At 34.9% G+C, this 24,799-nt stretch overlaps 1 protein-coding gene across 2 annotated transcripts in view; it reads left to right on the top strand.

The window, feature by feature from the left end:
• LOC120634795 overlaps window positions 1-24,799 on the top strand; it is a 49,556-nt gene that overhangs the window by 4,000 nt on the left and 20,757 nt on the right. Inside the window, exon 1 of one of the 2 annotated variants that reach the window (XM_039905600.1) lies at window positions 11,738-12,008. The exons of the other annotated variant lie outside the window; for it this stretch is intronic. Within the exon in view, the coding sequence (XP_039761534.1) occupies window positions 12,002-12,008 (7 nt within the window). The 5' untranslated portion in view covers window positions 11,738-12,001. Of the gene's footprint in view, window positions 1-11,737; window positions 12,009-24,799 lie in introns of those variants that run through there. 2 annotated transcript variants of the gene reach the window in all.

The raw sequence follows: 24,799 nt of genomic DNA, 5'->3' as shown, positions 1-24,799 counted from the left end.
ACATTGTTTACACTTACTCAATGTTAGGTCCAAAATTACCGTAGGAATCCTATTATAAAATCATAATACATGTACAATACCACAAATTACTACTGTACGTTTCGCAGGCGGAATGCAGAAGTCACTAACTTATGTTCACTTGAAGTTGGTTGTTTTTATCCACTTTTAAGTTTATTAAAAGCAATGTCTTGTTTTACAAATATTAATATTGTTATAAATTTATTGCGAAACTACTGTAAGACCACTGTTTAGAATACTACTTGTATATAGTATTAAATCCTGCACTTCTGATTTTTGTTTTACAGACGTTCTGTCATAAGCCCAAACTAAAGAATTTTAGCAAATTTAAGCTTTAACAGAATTTGGATAAGATCCATTTTCCTCCGATAATCAATTATTTCCTTACTCGAAAACGACTCCTCGATTGCGAGAGGGCAAATTTTGTACTGAGTCTACAGCACTCTTTCTTTGCGTTCATTCTCCACTTGTGAAACCGGTGTTATACATTGCCGGTTCAACACCACCATACTTATCATGCTAACATTGAAAAGTAGCAATGCAAAGTAAAGTATCGCAGTCGATTTTAAATCGCATATATGCTAACTCGTCCGTTTCGATACAAAGCAATATGAATGCCGTTTGTATATTATGATTGATAATAATCATTTGTTTGCTTTATATATGGCTTCAGTCATATAATGGCTCTCAGCTATTTATATTTATAATATATTCTTAAATTAGTGGTGAAAACGTTAAGTTTACGGGAGGTTTCCTTCAACTAAAATAATAGGACAAACATTTTTTTCAAGTATCGGTCCATTATATATGGATAAGAAATACCAAAACTGGTTTAGGTTTGACGGATACATATATGGTTGGAGTAACAATGGAGTGCGCGTCTTAACGAAAATCTCCTCCATTTTTCAAGTCGATCAGCACGGCTAGCATGGGCGAAGATAATCATATCCCCGGGGAAAGGATAAAAATGTATCTTCTCCAACAGCTTTATCAACTCTCAGAGCACTGGCGCACAAGTCGAAATAATATATAAATAATATATACAGTCAAACCTGGGTAAGTGAGAACTGGATAAGTGAGAAAACTCTATAAGTGAGGGTAATAGCCAGGACCCGTCATTTCAAGCTCCCAAAACCTCTATTAGCGAGAAACAGAAACCTTTGTAAGAGAGAGTCGTTTTTCCCTCACGGACCTCCGTAAGTGAGACTGCTACTTATCTATACCTCTATGAGCGACAGTCGAGCAAGCAATATTCGACAAAATTTATGAGTTAGAGAAAAACATTCAAAATACAAAAACAGAAACCTAAACGAAATTCGCGGATTTTTTAAATGTAAATAAGTTCTAAATAAAATAAAATTACATAGTGCATGAATAGTCTTGTTATTGCTGCGTACCTCTATAAGAGAGAAACGCTACCCATGTGCCTGCATTAGAGAGAAACTCGGGTTAGTGAGAAACCTCTATTAGCGAGAATGAGATTGTGCTCCCTTGAACTCTCGCTTATCCAGGTTTGACTGTATATGTAATAATAAACGGGGGTAAACTTCTCCTATTCTCTGTGCCCTTGCTTTAGTAGCAGGGCTAGCACGGGCAGGAGACAAAAATTATATCCCCCGATTATAACACCTGACAAGGCATATAATCAACGTGTCCACCTGCTGAAGTACGGGAATATGGAATAAGAGAAGTTTACCCCCGTTCATTATTGAACATATATTTTATTTGGATATTATTTCCACTTGTTCGCCAGTGCTCTGAGAGTTGATAAAGCTGTGGGAGAAGATAATTTTTTATCCTTACCCCGGAGATATAAATGTCTCCTGTCCATGCTAGCCGTGCAGGTGGACACGTTAATTATATCCCCTGTCAGGGGAATAATTAACGTGTCAACCAAAAAATTATAATTGTATATAATTGGGTGATATAATTTTTGTCTCCTGCCTGTGCTAGCCCTGCTGAGCTGATTCCATTACTTGTAGCATGAAAATTTTACGTCTACGGTTTTCTTGCTTTCTTGCCCTTTCTTCGACGCCAGCATCGAAGTTATAGATTTGTTACGATGGAAAACTATCCACCACCCACACCCCACGGTTTTTGCATTTACTAAGTCTGATAGTAGCGTGATATTACAATAATTCATTCATCTTCCTCGAAGAACGCATTTTTGGAACTTCGATCATCATCATCACCAACCGATTGCTGGCCCAGTACAGGGCACGGTTCTCCTCTCAGAATGAGAAGGGTTCAGGCCGTAGTCAACCACGCTGGCCCAGTGCGGATAGGCTTAGTACGCTAGACTTCATACGCCCTTGAGAACGTTACGGAGAACTATCAGGCATGCAGGTTTCCTCACGACGTTACGAACGATACATAAATTGTTGGGTAGGCAGTGCTTTTGTGCGTGTTTGAAGTGCACACCACTGCCGGTTTGCCGCTTCCTCTGGGAAGGCTGAAAAAGTACGTTATGAAAACTCCAAGGCATGCGATTTTTTCCCTTCACCGTTTAAAGCAAGTCACATTTAAATTGCTTAAATGAAAAGCATGGAAGAACCTGGGGGAGGGCTATGCTAAAGCAAGACAATCAAGCGTAACCGGTGTCTCGATAAGTATTGTGTCTCATTTAAAACGGATTTTTATAATCTGAGGAACGGTAACAACTGTGTTAGTTAAAAACTGTGTTACAGCTATTAACGCCCACCTCCGTGTCTGCTTAAATACAAAAAGACTAAAACAAAGAAAAATTGAAATATTACAACTAAAAAAAAAATTGGTTGCCTGTAAAGTCGGTATACGGGCGAAAGTTTTACGTGGTAAAATAATTTTAATGTGAATATTCATTCGTATAGTAGGAAGAAGGATGAAATAATAGTAACAATTTAAAACATTTATTTATACAAAGAATTATATTTAAAACATTAATTTATACAAAGAATCTCGCACTGAATTTCATATTAACAAAATTTTATTTTTACCTTTACACATACATACGTATTTATATACAAATATACATACAATAACTTGCAATACATTTGCGTACAATGAAACAGCGTTTACTACAAAGGGACGCGTGCCTTTCACTTTTTATGTCTGTCTCTCTCGCTCTTAGGCGGGCTAACCATGCCCGAGTGGAAGGGACGCGTGCCTCTCACTCGCTCTCATTGTGAGCGCATAACGTGAGCGGAGCGTAACGCAGTTTCTTGAAGTGTCACCCGGCAAACCAATCTATAAGACGTTGTCACGTCAAAAAACAATACAATTCACAATTTTAAAATGTACGTACGCATACACGATGCGTACGTGTGCGACAGTGTGTTTTTTTACACAACTACACTACACGACAATTTAAACAACTACAGTCCGAGAACTTTATGTAATTTTTTATTTAACTCTGTATAATATACTCTCTACATATACACATACAATAATTTACCATTAGTTTCTTAACTTAAAATGTCATGTTGCAAGCTGAGGTAGCATATATATGTGATATAACTTTTACTAGCCGTCATTGAATAAAACGTTGGCCTCCCATTAAAAGAATAAAAAAAAAAAATTTTACCGCTAAGTGTGTTTTCTTAACATAACATATATACTTATACATACATAGTATATAAATAGGTAATCGAACGTTGCGAACTGGTGGCACGATCGCGCTGTAACTACCTATGTTACTCAAAATGGCCGCAAGTCGCTATTATTAAATTGATGCGGATAATGAAATGGAAGTTATTCGTCAATTTTCAAGTTTATTTAAAACTATGTTGCTGTTTTTATATGTGTGCGTAGAGTGATAACAGGTTAGATAGATGTAAATATATAATGGCATAGTACTGAAATGCCACTAAATATTTGAGCGTAATTTTATTACTTTTAATTTTTTTCATTAGATACCTTCATACCTTTTGAGTCATATTATTTCTGAACCACAGTAGTTATAATTTAGAGAATCGTTTACTTTCATTTCATTCGTAGTGTTTAAATAAAATAAAATAAATAAATATACTACGACAATACAGGCATCGCCATCTAGCACCAAAGTAAGCTTAGCTTGCGTTATGGGAACAAGGATGACAGATGAATATTTTTATGAGCAATATACATAAATACTTAGAATATACATATCAACACAACATAACATATCGGCATTGGTTGCCTGGAAGAAATCGCTATGTAGCGATAAGGCCGCCAAATTGTATACGTTGTTTTGTTATACTTTGCTTTTTGTTCTATGTACTTTTTGTGGTGTGCAATAAAAGTATATTCATTCTTTCATTCATCACGCAGAAACCGAAAAATATTCACACACATCACACAAACATTTTCCAGTAGTGGGAATCGAATTCACGGCCTTGGACTCAGAAAGCAGGGTCGCTGCAAACTGCGCCAATCGGCCGTTAAATAGAGCTTAGTCGATCATAATTTTTCATCTTTTTCTATGTATGTGTTTATCTCTGGTTTCGATTCGATTGCCGTCGCGCACCTGTGACTTTTGTAGGTTATTTGCATTTTAAGTATTCAAATATCACTTGCTTTAACGGTGAAGGAAAAAAATCGTATGCCTGAGAGTTTTCATAACGTACTTTTTCTGCCCCGGATCTAGCAAGCGGCAAACCGGTAGTGGCGTGCACTTCATTCACGCACAAAAGCACTACCTACCCAAAAATGTATATATCGTTCGTATAGGAGGAGGATATTTGGCATTTTATACATACAGCAGGAAGATTATAGATTATTTAGATTGAGAAACCTAGTGCATGCCACCGCAAACCGGTGCCCCGGATGGAAAATGGACGAATTTCAGGGGTCGCCAAAACGATAATATAGTATGTCGTGATAACTTATAGGTGATAGATAAATAATAAAGATTACATATTTGTTAAAGAGTTCTTAATGGCCATAGTTACAGGATCGCCATTATCAAGTTTCTGCCCCAATTCGAACATATAGTATATCCGGAACTGGTACCTTTAATATAGTCCTATTATAATATAAAGAACAACGTAATTGATAAAAAGCTCAGGTGTGAATTATTACTCTAACCATGTGGCTCTTCTAATAAATTTAAAAGACAATGTGAGATGGTGATAACAAAAAAAAAACACCCGGCTAAGTTTGTTGCGGGCTTCTTCTTAGACCAGAACGCGTAAGGAACCATCGTAGCTTTAGTTTTAAGTTTACGAATACGGTTATCGCCATCATCTCACTAAGTCAAAGTCAAAGTCAAATATTTATTTATTCAAATAGGCACATAGATGGCACTTATGATGCGTACATTACATGTAAAATATGACATAGAAGTGAGTTGATGGCGCTAACTAAATTCGTCAACTTAAAACAAAAGGTTCGAGGATTCCAAACGCGGCCTGGTCTAAGCAGAATTTAATGTATACTTCTCATGTAGTGTGCGCATCAAAAGTGCCACCTATGGGCCTACTTGAATAAAGATATTTTTGACTTTGACTTTACTTTAGATCAGGGCTTCACAACCTGTGGAAGTAACACCGCGAGGCAACCTTCGGCGGCGCCTTCTTTATTTAAAAAAATTAAGAAAAATAATATTTGATAGCTTTTGTGCAGCGGTGTCACGGCTTGTCCCACACTTTGAATAATTGTGTGCAGATCACCAAACTCAGCCATTCCTTTTTTTTTTTTGTTGGGGTACATTTATTTTTCTTAATTCTATGTTAAAATTTATTATGGTTTTATTAGTTTCAAAATGGGGAGGTTTTATTCTTTGCGCCTATCTTCCTAACTAACAGGTAACTAACTTTTTTTACTAGCTAGGTTAGGGCGCGCTTTGACAAATTTCTAAACTTGTGAGTGAACCTCTGGCTCACTAAGGTTGGGGACACCTGCCTTAGATTATTTTTTAAATGTCATTTATGCATATTTTAGTGTAGAGAAGAGAGAAGTTTAAAGAAATAGGCATACTTACTGTAGCTTCACAATATATTTATAACAATAAGTATTTGTAAGACAACATATTAGTCTTTATAAACAAAAAGTGGAAATAAACAGTCGACTTACAAGAAATGGTCATAAATTAGTGTCATCTGCATATCGTCTGCGTAAGGTACAGGGATCATTTGTGGGATTGAGTATACGCTTTTGTAATATGATTCCTAAGGTGATTTTGGACCTGCCAATGCACAAGTTTAAAGAATTTGTTAAAACACATTTATTACAGCGAGGTTACTATACAATTGATGATTTTTTTTAATGACAAGGTTGCTTGGAAGCATCCGGCTCCGCTTTCAGCTCTCACAAGATAGAAAAATGAATGTTAAAATGCAAAATGTAAATTGTTGATGTTGGAAAAGAGCAACTGCTGAGTTTCTTGCCGGCTTCTTCTCGGTAGAATCTGCCTTCCGAACCGGTGGTAGAATCACTACAAACAGACAGACTTGACGTTTCAAAAGTGCTTATATTAGGCCTACTTGAAATAAATGAATTTTGAATTTTTGAATTTTATTAAGACATCAGAAGTATTGAGACAAATATTGTGTATATAAAAGTCCTCATTATGCAGATAGCAAAAAAAATTAACGCTTCCGCGACGGTATTTTTAAAGAGTCGGAATTTAGGTTCTTAATGCTTACTTGTACTTATTCGAAAATACAGTCATCTGAAGGACAAACATAAAAACGAGATATAAATGAAACTCGTTAATAAAGCAACGGATTACATGTTTTTTGCCGTTGTTGTAGAACTGTGTGCGAACATTTTGAAATTTATATCTAAATACTAAAATAGTATCGAAAAACATTATTATAATGTTAATCAATCAAGACTTACGTAAAGTAATCTTCTTAAATAAATTTTTAGGCATCTTGATTTTAGAATGTCAATTTTAATTATTTTTATGTTTTTTTTTTGCTATCTCTACGCGAATGGTGCTTCGACGAGCTTTGTTTTTAGAATTATTGACTTTAAAAATAGTAGTAGTACGTGATAATACTTTTGACGGCCGACTGGCGCAGTAGGCAGCGAACTTTCTTTCTGAGTCCCAGGCCGTGGGTTCGATTCCCACAACTGAGAATGTTTTTGTGATCAATGAACATGATTGTTTTTCAGTGTCTGGCTGTTTATCTGTATATTCTAAGTATTTATGTATATTATTCATAATAAAATTCATCAGTCATCTTAGTACCCATAACACAAGCTACGCTTACTTTGGGGCTAGATGGCGATGTGTTTATTGTCGTAGTATATTTATTTATATACACGTAGAAATGGTTCAACAGTTCATACAAAAGTAGGTTTACGTCGACCTTCCTGGCGCAGTGGTGGGCGCTGTGTGGTCATATAAGTGGAAGGGCCCGGTTTCGAACTCCGACAGGGGCAATATATATTTTTTCAAATTTACTCTGGTCTGGTCTGGGGTGGCCCTTTGGCCCGGGCTTTTTACCACCCTATTGTTTTTTATATATTATATGCATATATTTAAGTAATGAAATATTTATTTTATGGGTATATGTATATATGCACCCCCTAACTATTTTCTGTACCCGTATTTCATCTTAGCCATTGGTTGCCTGGAAGAAATCACTATAAAGCGATAAAGCCGCCAAATTGTATACGTTGTTTTGTTATACTTTTTTTTTCTATGTACTTTTTGTGGTGTGCAATAAAAGTATATTCATTCATTCATTCATTCACCCTACAGACAATGACGTCCCGTAACCGTATAACTTATAAAGGCCATATCCCCAATAGATAGCCGGCTACAGTTAAACAGCGCCACGTACCAAGTCAAATATATGTTTTCAAACCCTTCAAATATGCACACAAAATTTCATCATAATCGGTTCAGCTGTTTAGAAAGAGCTACGTGATAAACACACGTACAGAAGTTTTTTTTTTTCTTATGTTTGTAGAAGAGCGCTTGACTGCAATCACATCTGATGGTAAGTGATGATGCAGCCTAAGGTGGAGCGCGCTTGCCTAGAAGATGCCTATTCACTCTTGATTTGAAGGTACTCATATTGTAGGTACTGTCATATACTGTCGCTTTTATTATTGCTCTCACCGTTTAGGTGTAAGACTAAAAACCTTTACTAGACTTTTACGATTATTTCAAGAAACTAGCCAACACATTTGGCTTTGGCTAGTTTCTTGAAACATTCCATTCCCGGTCCAGCTGATATCGAGTTTTAGTGAGACTAACAAACAGCTATTCATTTTTTATGTATACATAGATAATAATAAAAATAAATTCAATATCAAATAAATTAATAACGATCAAATGTTTTTCATCGGTAAAAGGAATGAATGTCGAAAGAGATAAACAACTTTTATTATACCTACTTTAAAAGTTAATTTAAAAGTTGCACATAGGTAAGTACTTTATTTTAGTTTTTAATTAAAACCTACTGCTTCGGTTTTATATAAATTATAATAAATAATAAATGCACCAAAAAAATAAGGTCAGTTTAATAAAAAAAAAAAAAGGTGACTGAATGTTACTTATTTATGTTTCTGAGACTGCCAAGACTTCAAGTGCAACCTTTACTCTTTAGGTTTTACAATCATTTTGTAAAGTGGATAAATAATTGAACTTTTGAAAACTTTTTGATATTATGTGCCAGATATTTTTACAAACTGATTAGAATTTTCACAAATGTGCTAAATAATCATTCTTATTTCAATTGAATAGTTTCAAGAAATAATTACAATTATGTAAAGTCAAAGTCAAAGTCAAAAATATCTTTATTCAAGTAGGCCAATAGGTGGCACTTTTGATGCGTACATAAGAATTACACGGTAGTGAGATGACGGCGATAACCACATTGGTAAACTTAAAACTAAAGCTACGAGGGTTCCAAACGCGTCCTGGTCTAAGAAGAAGCCCACAACTAACTTAGCCGGGTGTTTTTTTTTTGTTATCACCATCTCACAATGTCATTTGTAATTATTAGAAGAGCAACCTGGTTAGAGCAATAATTTACACCCAAGCTTTTTATCGATTACGTAGTCCTTTATACTATAATAGGACTTTTCTATAAGCTTACGTTTAATACAAACTTTGAACTTTTTAAGAGACATATGTATGATTGCACAGCCTCGACGGACACTGGATTGGACAGTCTTGTATAATGATACCTATTCTTGTATTAACATAACAATTATCTCCCCGGGGAAAGGATAAAAAAATTATCTTCTCCCACAGCTTTATCAAACCTCAGAGTCTCACTCGCGCACACGTGGAAATTATATCCCCATAAAATATATGTGTAATTATAAATGGGGGTAAACTTCTCCTATTCCACGTTCTCGTGCTTTAGAAGGTAGACGCGTTAATTTAATCCCCTTTCAGAAGTATAATTTTTGTTGCCCTGCGAAGTGTTGCTCTGTATATAGATGGCTTTCCACTTACTATCAAGTAGACCATTTGCTTGCGTCTATTATAACTATATAAAATAATATTAAAAAAAAAAAAACATTGTTCTCCGATCCGTAAAGAAACATTAGACGGCTACGCGCACCATAGCACGTTCACTTGAATGACTCACTGACTACACGGTACACGGTAGTGGAATGACCGTAAGTACGTGAAATGCCTTCCACTACATGTGGAAATAAAACTAACAAAAAAAAAACAACATTGAGAACTTCCCTTTTTTTTGTAGTCGAGAAATAAATAAAATTAAATAGTATAATTGAATTTTTAAAAAAATGTGAAGGAATTCGGTTGAATACTGAAAATTTAAATAAAGAGTTATTAACTTTTTTTAAAAATTTGCCACCGGCCAGTGTTTAGCAATAATGTTGCTTGAAATTAGAATTGAATTAGTGCGAAAGCAGCCTCAATAATTCCAAAAACTTAAAAATGTTAAGCCACGTCATCGTGAGCTGCGGCGTAATCGTAAATTTAATTCACTTCTACAAAAATCGAATTTAAAATTTCATAGCTCTTGTCCGAATTCAATGTGCATTCGAGTTTATAATAGAATTCCAGAAAATATCGAAGCAAAAGAGAATTATAACGTGTTATAAATACCCTAAAAAAATATTTAAATACTCTTTTAAAATAATGAAATATAACATTTTTTTATCTACTACCCAAATTTCTGCGCCCCAACAGGGTTAGCATAACAATATATTCTTTTTCTTATAACTTTAATAGCAACTAGCGATTGCTCGTTATTTCGTCCGCCTAAATTAGAGACCATAGAGAATAGGTTTTTTTTTTCATTAAAAAATTAAAGTTTAAAATACATTTTAAAGTAGCTATATAAATATTTTATCTATCAAAAATAACCAATAGCCTAAAATAGTCGTCTGCTAGACTAAAGGCCTCTTACAACCAGTAGACAGGGTATGGTACAGGGTATACAGATGATATAAAATGAAGAAAATCTCCAGTACGAGTTATACAAACTTTAGGATAGGAATTTATAACTCGTACTGGAGATTTTCTTCATTTTATATCATCTGCATACCCTGTACATACCCTCTATGCACGAGTTATAAAACACCTAAGGATAGGCTTTGTTAGAGTTATAAAAAGTCTACCCTTAAGTATTTATAACACGTACTGGAGATTTTCTTCATTTTAAATCATCTGCATACCCTGTACATACCCTCTATGCACGAGTTATAAAACACCTAAGGATAGGCTTTGTTAGAGTTATAAAAAGTCTACCCTTAAGTATTTATAACACGTACTGGAGATTTTCTTCATTTTATATCATCTGCATACCCTGTACATACCCTCTATGCACGAGTTATAAAACACCTAAGGATAGGCTTTGTTAGAGTTATAAAAAGTCTACCCTTAAGTATTTATAACACGTACTGGAGATTTTCTTCATTTTATATCATCTGCATACCCTGTACATACCCTCTATGCACGAGTTATAAAACACCTAAGGATAGGCTTTGTTAGAGTTATAAAAAGTCTACCCTTAAGTATTTATAACTCGTACTGGAGATTTTCTTCATTTTATATCATCTGCATACCCTGTACATACCCTCTATGCACGAGTTATAAAACACCTAAGGAATAAGGATAGGCTTTGTTAGAGTTATAAAAAGTCTACCCTTAAGTATTTATAACTCGTACTGGAGATTTTCTTCATTTTATATCATCTGCATACCCTGTGCATACCCTCTATGCACGCCACTGCCCGTGACCAAGGTTTGGTGACAGCTGTTTTCTGATCTGCCGTCAAGACATAAAAAGGAATCAAAAATTATTATGGATATTTAATTTCGAAGGCCGACTGGCGCAGTCGGCAGCGACCCTGCTTTCTGAGTCCAAGGCTGTGGGTTCGATTCCCACAACTGGAAAATGTTTGTGTGATGAGCATAATTTGTTTTTCAGTGTCTGGGTGTTTTAATCTGTATATTATAAATATTTATGTGTATTATATTCATAAAAATTTTCAACAGCTATCTTAGTACCCATAACACAAGTTACGCTTACTTTGGGGCTAGATGTATTGTCGTAGTATATTTTTTATATTTAAATAATTGTCCATCAATCATTCTTTCTCTTTTTCCCAAAGACATTAATATTGTTAGTAGTATGATGATATTATAAGTAAGATTGCACGCGAATGAAGTCGCACGTAAACGATGCATGGTTAATGATATTGCTGAAAATGTGTATCCGGCGAGACCGTGCCTAGGTCCTAGGTAGAATATATAGGTTCTTATACACCTTTACAGCGAAGCCTCGAAGGCTCAAACCCCATTCGCCGGCTGACGCCGAAGCGCGACGGACGTGGGAGAGGATCGCGTCTCGTTTCAAAAATAATTCTCTATCAATTAGCAACGTGCTAAAACCGAATGCCTCAAAATGACAAAACAGTGTTATTCTATAGACCGTGCGAGCGTCCGAGTGATTACGAACAACTAGTATTCTAAAATATAATGTGCGTGAAATCTAAAAATAAACTGTACTTTAGCTACGCAAAAAAGTCTTGAACTGATTTTTTAAATTATTAATGCCGCTGAGGAAACCAGTGATAATATAATGTCAAGTAAGTATATTGTTGTTGTTGAAATAAAAGGTTTATTTATCTATTATTATATGTTTATAAAAGTTAAGTGATGTGTCTCTCGCAAAAACTCGAAAATGGCTGCATCGATTTGAATATATATTATTCGTTGCGCCAACCTCAATACAGATTTGGTGTAGAAAAAAAAACATAAAGCACCAGCCAGAAAATCGAAATTACCTTTTGTATGGAAATGGCAACTTCCGATTACTTTACATAGATGGCGTTGTTTAGGTAGCACATATTTAATTTAGTATTAAATAAAATTAAATCTAAAAATGTTTACAGTTAAAAGCCGATATAAATTGTTAAGAGTTACTAATTTTTTTTAATATTCCTCAAAAAAATCAAAATTTTTGAACGGGCACGGGAACGTGGAATAAGAGAAGTTTACCCCCGTTTATTTTGACGGCCGACTGGCGCAGTGGGCAGCGACCCTGCTTTCTGAGACCAAGGCCGTGGGTTCGATTCCCACAACTGGAAAATGTTTGTGTGATGAGCATAAGTGTTTTTCAGTGTCTGGGTATTTATATGTATTTTCTAAGTATTTATGTATATATAATTCATAAAAATATTCATCAGTCATCTTAGTACCCATAACACAAGCTACGCTTACTTTGGGGCTAGGTGGCGATGTGTGTGTTGTCGTAGTATATTTATTTATTATTTTATTATTATTACAATTTGGATATTATTTCCACTTGTGCGCCATCAGTGCTCTGAGAGTTGATAAAGCTGTTTGAGAACATACAGTTTTAACCTTTCTCCATATAGTGCATCCAGATAGTTTAATCTTTATCCCTGGGGATATAGTTATATCCCATGCTAGCCGTGCAGAACTAATTAGACTGAAATTTGGAAGGAGATAGGATTATATTCTGGATTAAGACACATGCTACTATTCATCCCGGAATAATTTACGGGATTAATGAAGAACCAAAAAACGCTGATGACAGCTAGTATAATTTAAAGTTTAGCTAATGATAAACGACTAAGACACCGGGAGGTATCTTTGCATCGTTCGAGTCCATGTAGGACTGAAGTGTCTGACTTAATGTCATGAACATTGGTTTTTAATCAGATTTGTAAAAATCCCAATCAATTTAATAAAACAACTGGCAAATATGAATTTATAGTTATCTAAAATTTAATTATTTACCCGCTTTATAAATTTACTGTAACTCTAACTACCTCTTTCTCGTCCATGCATTTGGCTGTAAAGTAATCGCGCTATGGATTTTCACGCAACTAATAAACAACAAAACGGTGAAGGAAAACATCGGGAGATAACCTGCATGCCTGAGAGTTACACATAAAGTTCTCACAGGTGTGTGGAGTCCACCAACCCGCACTGGGCCAGCGCGGTGGACTACAGTCCTAACCCCTTCTCATTATCGGAGGGGACCCGTGCTCTGTATTGGGTCGGTGATGGATTGATGTGATGCTGATGATGAATAAACAACAAAGTACATATTTTGTACATTCAGAATTGTTTTTATGACGTAGACGAACTCCTCAATTACATGATATCTTAATTATTAATTATCTATTATTAATAATAGTGTGACATTAAAGCCAAATTGTGGTATACAATTTTTTTACCATTTTCCGCTCACCGTAAAAAAATTAGACGAAAATATTTTTAAAAATGGGTTAAGTATTTGGTTAATAAGTAAGGCGTATAGAAACGAATATTTTTGTGACATTTCTTAGTTTGTGTCTAAAGTTTAAAATTTTTAATATAAACTCTATATATGTAAGAAATTTGCACGCCACAAAGTTGCAAACTGTTGGAACTATTCCCACTTACAACATTAAAAATATTGTACACAGTTAAAGCAATAAAATTTATTCTATTATCTTTATTTGCACACAAAAAAATACAGAAGAAGAATAAAAAAAAATCAAACAGAAGCAGTTTACAAAAGGCGGCCTTATCGCTTAGTAGCGATCTCAGGTAACCTTAAGATTAGGAAAACAAAAGAATAACAGACTTGCAGGTTGTGCATTAAAAAAAAAATACATACCAATAACTACATACTACAACTTGAAATAGATTATACAAACAAAATAACTAACTTGTAGTAGAATAAATAAAATTAAATTAAAAAAACTCAAACGGCAGCACCGCGTCGGTTTAAGGATGAGGTATATCTTAGTTTCAATACTATATTGTTCACCAAGAAACACAATACAATATTAACATAAAACGACATATTGAATAATATAGTTGTACAATTGTCGACCTTATCGCTAGGAAGAGATCTCAGCCAGGCAACAATTGCAGAGGATATGATGAATGACGTGCGGGTTACGGGAGTATAGGCAAAACAATAAGCCAAAGGTTATAAATAAAATATAATCTAGTAATATCAACTAACATGTTCAAATTCAAAATTCATTTCAAGTACTCCTACCTTGTACTTTCAAACGCCAAGTACGTCTTTTTTTTTTCTTTTATACATATAAAATGCCTGAATAAAATGATTGGTGACACCACCTTTGAGAACATTATGTAGAACTCTCATGCATGCAGGTTTCCGCACGATGTTTTCCTTCTCCGTTTAAATAAGTGATATTTGAATTACTTAAAACTCACTTAACTTAGAAAAGTTGGAGGTGCGTGCTGGGATTCGAAATCTGGTCCCCGCAAGAGAAGTCGAGCTCCTCCCTACTGCGCTATCACCGCTTCTAATGTATAGTAACCTATTGAGGTTACTATACATTAGAACATACATTTGAAAAATGTGTAAAAACACATCAATATCAGCTTTTTGTTTATAAAGAGTAATATTTTGTCTTACAAAGATATTAATATAAATATATTGCTAAGTAAGTAAATCTATTTGTTTAAATCTTTCACGATGCGATTCGCGTTATCCAAGTTCATATATCATATATATGAGCCATTGAGCATATACATAGGTAGGTATTTGACGGCCGATTGACGCAGTTTGCAGCGACCCTGCTTTCAGAGTCCAAGGCCGTGGGTTCGATTTCCACAACTGGAAAATGTTATGTGATGAATATGAAAGTTTTTCAGTGTCTTGGTGTTTATCCGTATATAAGTATTTATGTATATTATTACACGGCAATATTATAACAAATGTATGGCAGATTTACGATATTGCGTTTTACATTAAATTTAATCTGTGTTATAATATAAAATGATAATAAAAATGGAAATAAAATCTATTTTATGGATTATATGGCACCTATTTTTACATCTTTAAAGACGATACTATTCAAAACTAACGTACCTAAATTGATAAATATTTTGTTTAATTTTATTGTATTGTGTATATTTTGTTTATGTAATTGTAAAAAAGGCTACGACATGCACTCGCTTTTTTGCATATGGATGTGAATATAACCCAATCAGAATTATTAGGTTACCAAAAAAAAAAAACAATAAATTACTTTTTAAACGGTTTCATGTTTTCGGTTAGATTTTTAGAAAATATTCAACCCATTTACTGTTGTAAAATGTTGGTTTTTTTTTTATAAATTTAATATGATTAATAAACACTACAATTGCCTGTGAGGACGAAAAGAAACTGTCTCCTTAAAACATGTTTATAATAAATTTGTTACTAATAATAACCTCTCAGCTCCATTTGTAAACTGGTTTGTAATTATGTTATTGTGGAACTGATAAGTGTTTTTGTTTTGCTCAAACAATGACTAATAGAACATCTGTGTTTGGACTACTCTGTGCGGTTTGTTCGAAAGTTTAAAAGCGAAATAAAATAACTAACTCAATTCGTACTTAAAATAGTACCGGGTGCGAGTAGAACTTGCACTCGCAAGGTTCCGTACAATTTTACCGAAATAATACTTAAGAGGCACATTATTTAGTGTCTCTGAAACTTATCTGTAAAACCGAGACGCTTATAGTTTTTGAGTAAACCATTGCCATGGTTTTTACTGAAAGAAAACAGATACAGCCCTAACATCACATGCAAAAGTAAAATCATGTGAGTCCTGTCACTTTATTAGATACGAGTCGCTTAGCGTAGGTAGTATACACGTGTCGGTGTTTTATCTTCAGTAGGGTTGTCATAAGTAAAAAATTAGAAAATTTTGTATTAGTTTATATGGAAAAATAAATATGCTTTATTTGATTTAATATTTTTACAGGGTGATTCCTTATGAAATAAACTGATGCACTCTTCAACAGTATATCTTAATTACGTTACACATTGTATAACACTCATATTGGTTGGAGATTTTGTTCCTAATTTGAATGGTGGCCATTTTGAAATTCACCGTTTAGGTGGAAGCGGATCGTTGTTTCATTTCGTTGCAACGACTTTAGTAAAAACGAAAAACTTGTCTTTAAAACTGTCCAAGGTTTCTAGTTTAAACTACGTTTAAAACAAAAACGAGCAGGTATTTGAGTACACTTCTCTTGCTAAAATTAATATAAATTATTATTATTATTATTAACGAAACGCTCGCATAGCGTTTGTAAGCTTGAATTTGCGAAATGATATGGGTTACAAAATTAAATATTGACAAAATAAGAGTGATTATAGCTTAGCGGTTAGAGCATCGGTTTCCGTTTCGAGGAGACCGAGTTCGACCCCCGGCACGCACTTCTACCTTTTCTGAGTTATGTGCGTTTTTAATTTAAGGAATTTATGATATCCCTTGTTTTAATGGTGAAGGAAACATTTTGGGGAAACCTGTATGCCTGAGAGTACTCCATAGCATTATATGCATAGGTGTGTGCAGTCTATCACTACGGCTTAAACTCGCCTCATTCTGAGACCCGTGCCCTGCAATGATCGGGTTAAGCATTTACGATGATGATAATAATAAAAAATAATAGTTTTTATTTGCTTAAAAGAACAATGTTTTTTCTAAAATTACCCTAGGCCCCCAAACTAGGATATCCCGTGTCTTGGGTGTCAGTGTAAGTGTAAGTGTGTGTGTGCGTGTGTGTTTGTGTGTGTGCGTGCGCATGTCTGTGTCTACCATATTTTTAGTTACTCAAATTAATCTATATATATAAAAGAGAAAGTGTGTGGGTATGTTCCGTATAGGCTCCGAAACGGCTTGACTGATTTCAATGAAACTTTCAGAGAATCTCCGGATTGACCTGGCGAGTAATCCAGTAAAGTTTGGTGACGATCGGAGCACTCCTATTTTTGAACTGTCAAACTGTCAAATACAGCTTTTATTTACTATGATGATATTCTATTGTCGGGTGTACATGGGTGGGTGTAGATAATGATCTTCACCCGCTCGAGAAGAGAATAGAAGAGAATGAATACGGAGAGAAATAAATGATTTAATATATTATGAGACTTAAATTAAAAATTTAATGATGGTAAGTTTATTGTTTAAATAAAATAAAGCAAAATCTAGCCCAGCGAAGCGGGCTGGGTACGCTAGTATTCAATAAAATATGAAACATATTTAGGAATTTTACCTTAACGAACTAATTATATTTTCGTTATCTTGATAATTTAGATGACTCAGCATATTCTTCGGTTCATCAGGAGGATGATGAACTGAAATTAATAATATTGAAGTAAAGTAAATTTCAATATCTGCGTATGGAGCTGTCCAGTGCGAATATACGGGAGTTACAATGAAAAGATACGTCAGAGACTAAAATATTCTATTTTAACTAAATTTATTCATACTTACTGAGGTGTAGAAAATATAAAAACCTCGTTTGTAGCGGCAGTCCGGTGCAATTATTAAGAGGTTATTATCTAAAATGAGTAGGTATTTGAATTTTCCTTAACAATAGCGTCTGCTTTTAGAATTTAGTGAGCAGTGTTAATTTTTGTAGTGATAGCTTAGTGGTTAGAACTTAAGCCTAGCATAGCCTACTTATCAGGGAACCGAGTTCGACCCCCGATACGCAACACTAATTTTCGGAATGGTGTTGCGTTTTAAGAAAAGAGTATACATTTTATTTGGCCTTGGGGAATCTATTACGCTAAAATAAAAAAATCCTGTTTACCAAAGTTTTTTTTTTTTTTAAATATTCTACGACAATACTCACATCTCCATCTAGCCCCAAAGTAAGCGTAGCTTGTGTTATGGATACTAAGATGATTGATGTATATTTTTATGAATAAAATACATAAGAAATACTTATAATATACAGATAAACACCCAGACACTGAAAAACATTCATGTTTAACACACAAATATTTTCCAGTTGTGGGAATCGAACCCACGACTTTGGACACAGACAGCAGGGTCGCTGCCCACTGCGCCAGTCGGCCGTCTGCAAAGTAAAAAGTCAGTTTGTTTCTTATATTGAAAATGCCTTTTACAACTACAAAATATATATGAACAAAAATACTATGAAAAGGTGCAATTTTTTTTTAAATGTATTTAAACAGGGAAACAAGTGGGATGAATCGTTTTTTGCCATAGACTATTTGCCACATATACAATTAAAATGAAAAAAAAAAATATTTTGAAGTTGAACTCTTGAATTCACATTTACACATGATGTGTGATTTGGGTGCGTATTAACGTGTTTGTGAATTTCATTGTTGTTGATATTATCCACACTTTTTTCTTTTGCCTTAGGTGACTCCATTAAATGTAAACAGTTGATGTTATGGTTGTCATTGCGTAATTTTTCATGACGATTTTGAATAGTTATTTTTCTACACGTATTGTTCTCAGGTAAAGGTTTGGATCAAAATTTTTTAATTATCATGCTACTGTAATACCCCATAGGATTGCCCCTTTCCAAATGAGGTGTTAATGTTATAAATAGAGAAAAAGGCAATTTGTCCAACTCTCCAAAAGGTCTGCTCAGAATCACCACGCTGGGCAGACGGGTTGGTCTACGCAGAAGATGGTAATAGTAGTACAGAGGGCGCTGCTGCCCGTTAAATTCCCATATGCACATATTCTAAAGTCAATCTACCCGTATCCTACAGATTGATTATGAAGCAATGTTGTAACTGTCAAAATATATCCATATAATCTTTAACAAATAACAACTTATCAACATTGTTCATTGATTACAGACAGATTGCATATAGATAACTATAAATTAAATTAAAAAAAAATCTCCGTCAGATAATAAATATATGTAATTCATAACTTTCTAGTGGAGGCCATCTTTGATTTGGAATAAGTCCTATTGTATGGTAGTTAGTTAAAAGTGAGTTAGTTAGCTGAAAAAATATTTTACCCGCTATTTTATGACTGTGGCAACCTTGGATCGATGTTTACATATATACATGTAAACTATTATATATTACTATTATATATACAACTACATGTATATATATATATATATATATATATATGTAGTTGTATATATAATAGTAATATGAATATATATATAATTGCTAATAACGCTCCCGACTTATTAAAAAATATATAATCCCCCAATTTATGACGGCGGACACCTTGGATCGATTTTCATATATATATATAATAGTAATATATATAATAGCTAATAAAGCTCCCGTCTCTCAAAAATGAAAAAAACAAAATCAAAATCGGTTTATCCTTTTGGCCGCTACGATGCCACAGACACACACTGTGTGAGTATTAATTTAAATGAATGTCTTTGTTATATTAAAAACAAAAAAAGGTTGTTTAGTCAGCTGACCTTATATATAAGAACCTGTGTTCTTTCTAATAATTAATTAACGTGGCAAGTGCGATTTGCACTTGGTCGGTTTCACGAAAGTACCTGCCGCGGCTCTCACCGAACCGATAATGTGGCTTATGTAGGCCGTTGAGACTACCTTAGTAGCGATATTATATGCGGTCAGGGACAATTTGTAACAAATTCGGTCATACTATGTCCAGTGATATGACGAATAGGATCATACCTCGTGGAACGTTTTAATTCTTTTTATTTATTTATATTATCATCACACATAGCACGGGTCTGCTACCGCAATGAGAAGGGGTTAAGGTCGAAGGTTTTTATTATTATAACGTGTTTTAAATAACTTAGATGAACAAAGATAGATTTTACAAAAGTAATAAATAAACAAGTATATTTAAAGATTTTCAAAAGTATATGACGAGTATACGACATATACTTACGACCAGTCAAAATTATTATTTTTAAATAGCGGAAGCTACACAGACGTCTGACGTAAGCGTTACTTCCGTCAGAAAAAAATCAAGAGTTACTCCCTAGTCGCGCCTAAAGAAGTTTTACTTCAATAAATAAATCTTAATCAATCGTCATACAGAAGTGAGGAACGGTATAAATATTGAAGACTTCCCGAGGGGCGTTCCGACATACAATAAACAGCTTAAACGGTTGAAAATGGGAAATTGAAAGGCGGTCTCACCTTGTGAGCCTTCGACAAAGAAAGGACTTTCCTGAAATAAACCTCGTAGGTGTGTTATGAGGGGGCTGAGTCGTGTAAGCGGATGAAAAAGGTATTTCTCGCCCTTCTACCCACAATTATTTTAATGGAAAGAAACATATTCCTTGCGATTCTACCCACAATGATTATGTCATGTGTTTAAATTAACAGATTATCTTTAGAAATGATAGCCTTTTGTCATTGATAAAGTTCTGAATGTATATATATAAAAGAGAAAGTGTGTGGGTATGTTCCATATAGGCTCCGAAACGGCTGGACCGATTTCAATGAAACTTTCAGGGAATCTCCGGATTGACCCGGCGAGTAATCCTGTAAAGTTTCGTGACGATCGGAGTACTCCTATTTTTGAACTGTCAAACTGTCAAATACAGCTTTTATTTACTATGATGATATTCTATTGTTGGGTGTACATGGGTGTAGATAATGATCTTCACCCGCTCGAGAAGAGAATAGAAAGGAATGAATACGGAGAGAAATAAATGACTTAATATATTATGAGACATCAATTAAAAATGTTATGATGTAAGTTTATTGTTTAAGTAAAATAAAATAAAGCAAAATCTAGCCCGGCGAAGCGGGCTGGGTACGCTAGTATTGGATAGAAGCGGGCGTTACTTTCATTCCATAATATATTATGATAAATTAAGCTTAATTTTCTATACTCCGCGAAGAGCAGGAGAATCTTTATGGTGTTATTTATAATTTCTTCAATCCTTATACTCGGATTGGAGAAATTATAAATAACACCAAAGATATCTTCGGAAAAACAATTATTCATTGTAAATGCACACCGTGTCCAACCACAAAAGACCATAACGGGAAGACCCAAGCCCATTGTAGTAAAAATGAAAAACCGACTGTGCAAAGACAATCTACTCTCCGGATTAAAAAGAAAAAAGGGCGTTTGTACGAAAGACATAGGCATCGAAGGCACGGAGAAAAAAATTTTCGTAAACGAGCACCTAACACCGGAAAACAAGCAGTTACTAAAAGCTACTAAAACTCTTGCACAACAAAAGGCTTACAAGTATGTATGGGTACGTAACTGCAATATTTTTTTAAGAAAAAACGAGGAATCACCTGCTTTGAACATACGTCTCGAAAAGGATCTATCCAAAATAAAGTGACCGTAAGCGTTAAACTTTCCTCGAATTATCTTTTTATAAATGACTTTAGTACCTGTACTAAATATTCGCAACATACACGACTATTCCATACTCGACACAATAACTTACACACTCTAATATTTCATTCATCATATTATGCACTACACATAAATAAATTTCAGCAAACTAAACCACACATCCTACAGTTCTCTTTTGCACCTCATACTACACTCAATAAAACAAGCACACACTACTTTAGTAACTCTGTTTCCAAATCTCTTCTCCATGCTTCAAATAATTGCCTTCTAGCCTACACTTACCCTTTAAGAGCAACACGTCGTAAACCACGTAATTCTTCAAAATACAGTATATATTATAGTTTTATGTTTGTATTGACCACGTTATGTCCACAGGCGCTAGTCCCATAGAATTACTTTACCAAAATGTACGTGGTTTGCGTACCAAAACTGAGATGTTTCGACTAAATATTTTAAATCACAGATATGATCTCATCTTAATCACAGAATCATGGTTAACAGAAGGTATTTACGACCGTGAAATTTGCGATGATAGATATGACGTCCTTCGGTGTGATCGAAACTCAAAGACATCCACTAAAAAAAAGGGTGGCGGAGTCTTATTATGTGCGCGTAAAGAGTTAAATATACAGCTCCATCGGGAATGGACGTGTCCTGGCGTCGAATCTTTATGGGCGACTATACCCGCTCAGTCCCAGCAAATTCAAGGTACTCGTAATATTCACATCGGGTTAATCTATGCGCCACCAGACAACATCTTACCGACTCGACTTGAATCCATTTCCTCTCGACTTGCTGAGCTCATTGCCCAGTACCCTAACGACTACATTATCTTAGCCGGAGACTTCAATCTACCTAACGTAACGTGGTCTGACTCCGGACCCACCATCCGCAAACGCGGACCAGTTGAGTTACATAATGCCTTTATGAATATAATAGATATATGTAACCTATCTGGACTAAAACAACTTAATACTATTCCTAACAGTAAGCATAACACCTTGGATCTTTTGTTCAGTAATATTGACTTCAGTGTGAACCACTGCCCAAATCCTCTAGTCCCCGAAGACACGTTTCACCCGTGTCTCCAATTCAATCTCTCTAATCTGCTTCTTCGTAACACTCGCCAAAAACCTGTCAAAAAACCCAACTTTTTCAAAGGAGACTACAGGCAAATCAACGAGCATTTGTCCAATATCAATTGGCACGAAGCACTCTCAGCTAAATCAATGAACGATGTAGTTGAAATATTTTATTCCATTCTAAACGAAGCAATTAAGAGATTTGTCCCAGCAAAAGTAAAGTACAAATCTAATTTTCCAGTATGGTATTCTAAACCTTTAATCCACATAGTGAAAGATAAACTCCGTAAGCACAAAGAATGGAAAGTGTACAAAAATCCCCGCGATTATGATGAGTTTGCTATTCTAAGAGCGAGACAAAAACAAATACAGAATAAGTGTTACACCTCTTACATCCAAAATATGCAAACTTACATCGCAAAGGACCCTAAGCTTCTCTTTTCCTTCACTAAATCTCTTAGAAATAGTAAAAATGGATACCCCACCAAGCTTACATTAGGCAACACCGTATACACAGATGAAGAGTCTGCTTGTTACGGTTTCAGTGAATATTTTGAGAGTGTTTTCGCAAAACCGGCAAGTTCCTACGACGCTATGAGCCACTCAAATTCGAGCTATAAAGAATCCATCTGTAAAATCACCATTGACGAGAATACTGTACTCAAGCTTCTCAAAACTCTAAAAACTAATAAGGGAGCCGGTAGCGATGGTATTCCTCCAATTTTTCTAACCAAATGTGCTACGAATCTGGCGAAACCTCTCACGATCATCTTTAACCTCTCTTTAAATGTCTACTGCAGTTTCCCAGACATCTGGAAACAAGCACTAATAGTCCCCATTCATAAAAGTGGATCAAAAACTCAAATAGAGAATTACCGACCTATCTCTATTCTTAACGTAATGAGCAAACTTTTCGAATCAGTTATTTATTCATACATATCCCCAATCATTTCGAGATCTATCCCTTACGAGCAGCATGGCTTCATGAAAAATCGTTCCACTGTTACCAACTTAGCAGTCTTCACGGACTATGTATTGCGAAGCATGGATGAGAGATGCCAGGTGGATGTGATCTACACGGATTTCGAAAAAGCTTTCGACCGTGTGGATCACGTGATCCTACTCCACAAGCTAAGCGTCCTAGGAATAAGCGGGAACTTGCTCCGATGGCTGACTTCATACATCAAAAACCGTATGCAGGCTGTAGTAACGGGCAGTGCTAGGAGCAACTTTGTAACCATACCGTCAGGGGTACCCCAAGGGTCTATCCTTGGTCCCCTCTTATACAACGCCTATCTTTATGATATTGGTAGCTGTTTCAGCCATGCGCAACATTTAATGTTTGCTGACGATATGAAAATTTTCCTTAAAATACGTTTCTTTGAGGATTGTTCTCGGCTGCAAGAAGACTTAAACAACCTGAGTAAGTACTATGCCAGGAATAGAATTATTGTTAACGTTAAAAAATGTCACCACATTACTCTATCCCGTAAAACTAGCTCAATAACTTACGACTATCAAATCAATGGTTCAAACATTGCTAAAGTCCAAACCGTCCGAGACCTGGGTATTAAAATTGACACTAAACTATCGATGAATGACCACGTCGAAGTTGTGGCGGACAAAGCCTACAAACAACTAGGATTTATTAAACGAGTAACACGTAATTTCAGTAATATAGAATGTATAAAAACCTTGTATTTTGCGTATGTTCGTAGTATTCTCGAATATGCATGCAACATTTGGTCACCCTATTATATTATACATACTCATAGGCTTGAATCAATACAAAAACAATTTCTTAAGTACCTGGCCTTCAAAGAATTCAAAAAATTTAACAGTTACAAAGAAGCCTGTACTCATTACAAAATTGACTCCCTGGAACTAAGAAGAAACCAAAGTGACATGCTACTGCTACAAGCTATTTTGACTGGACGAATTGACTGTCCTAGACTGCTGTCTGCATTTTCACTCAATGCTTCCTCCTTTAGGCCTCGAAAACCGCAGCTATTACGTGTACCAAAATCAAATACAATCTACGCTCGAAATTCCGTGCTTTTACGCCTGGCACGTACCTATAATAAAACTTACTCAGATATCGATCTTTTTCACTTATCCAAAATACAATTAAAAACAGAAATATCTAGCCTACATCGGAAACTTAATAACGTGTAAGTTATAATATTTATATTAATATCTATAATA

The sequence above is a fragment of the Pararge aegeria genome, chromosome 25 (assembly GCF_905163445.1).
Source record: "Pararge aegeria chromosome 25, ilParAegt1.1, whole genome shotgun sequence".
Lineage (NCBI taxonomy): Eukaryota > Metazoa > Arthropoda > Insecta > Lepidoptera > Nymphalidae > Pararge > Pararge aegeria.
This window is presented reverse-complemented; position numbering and strand designations above follow the sequence as displayed.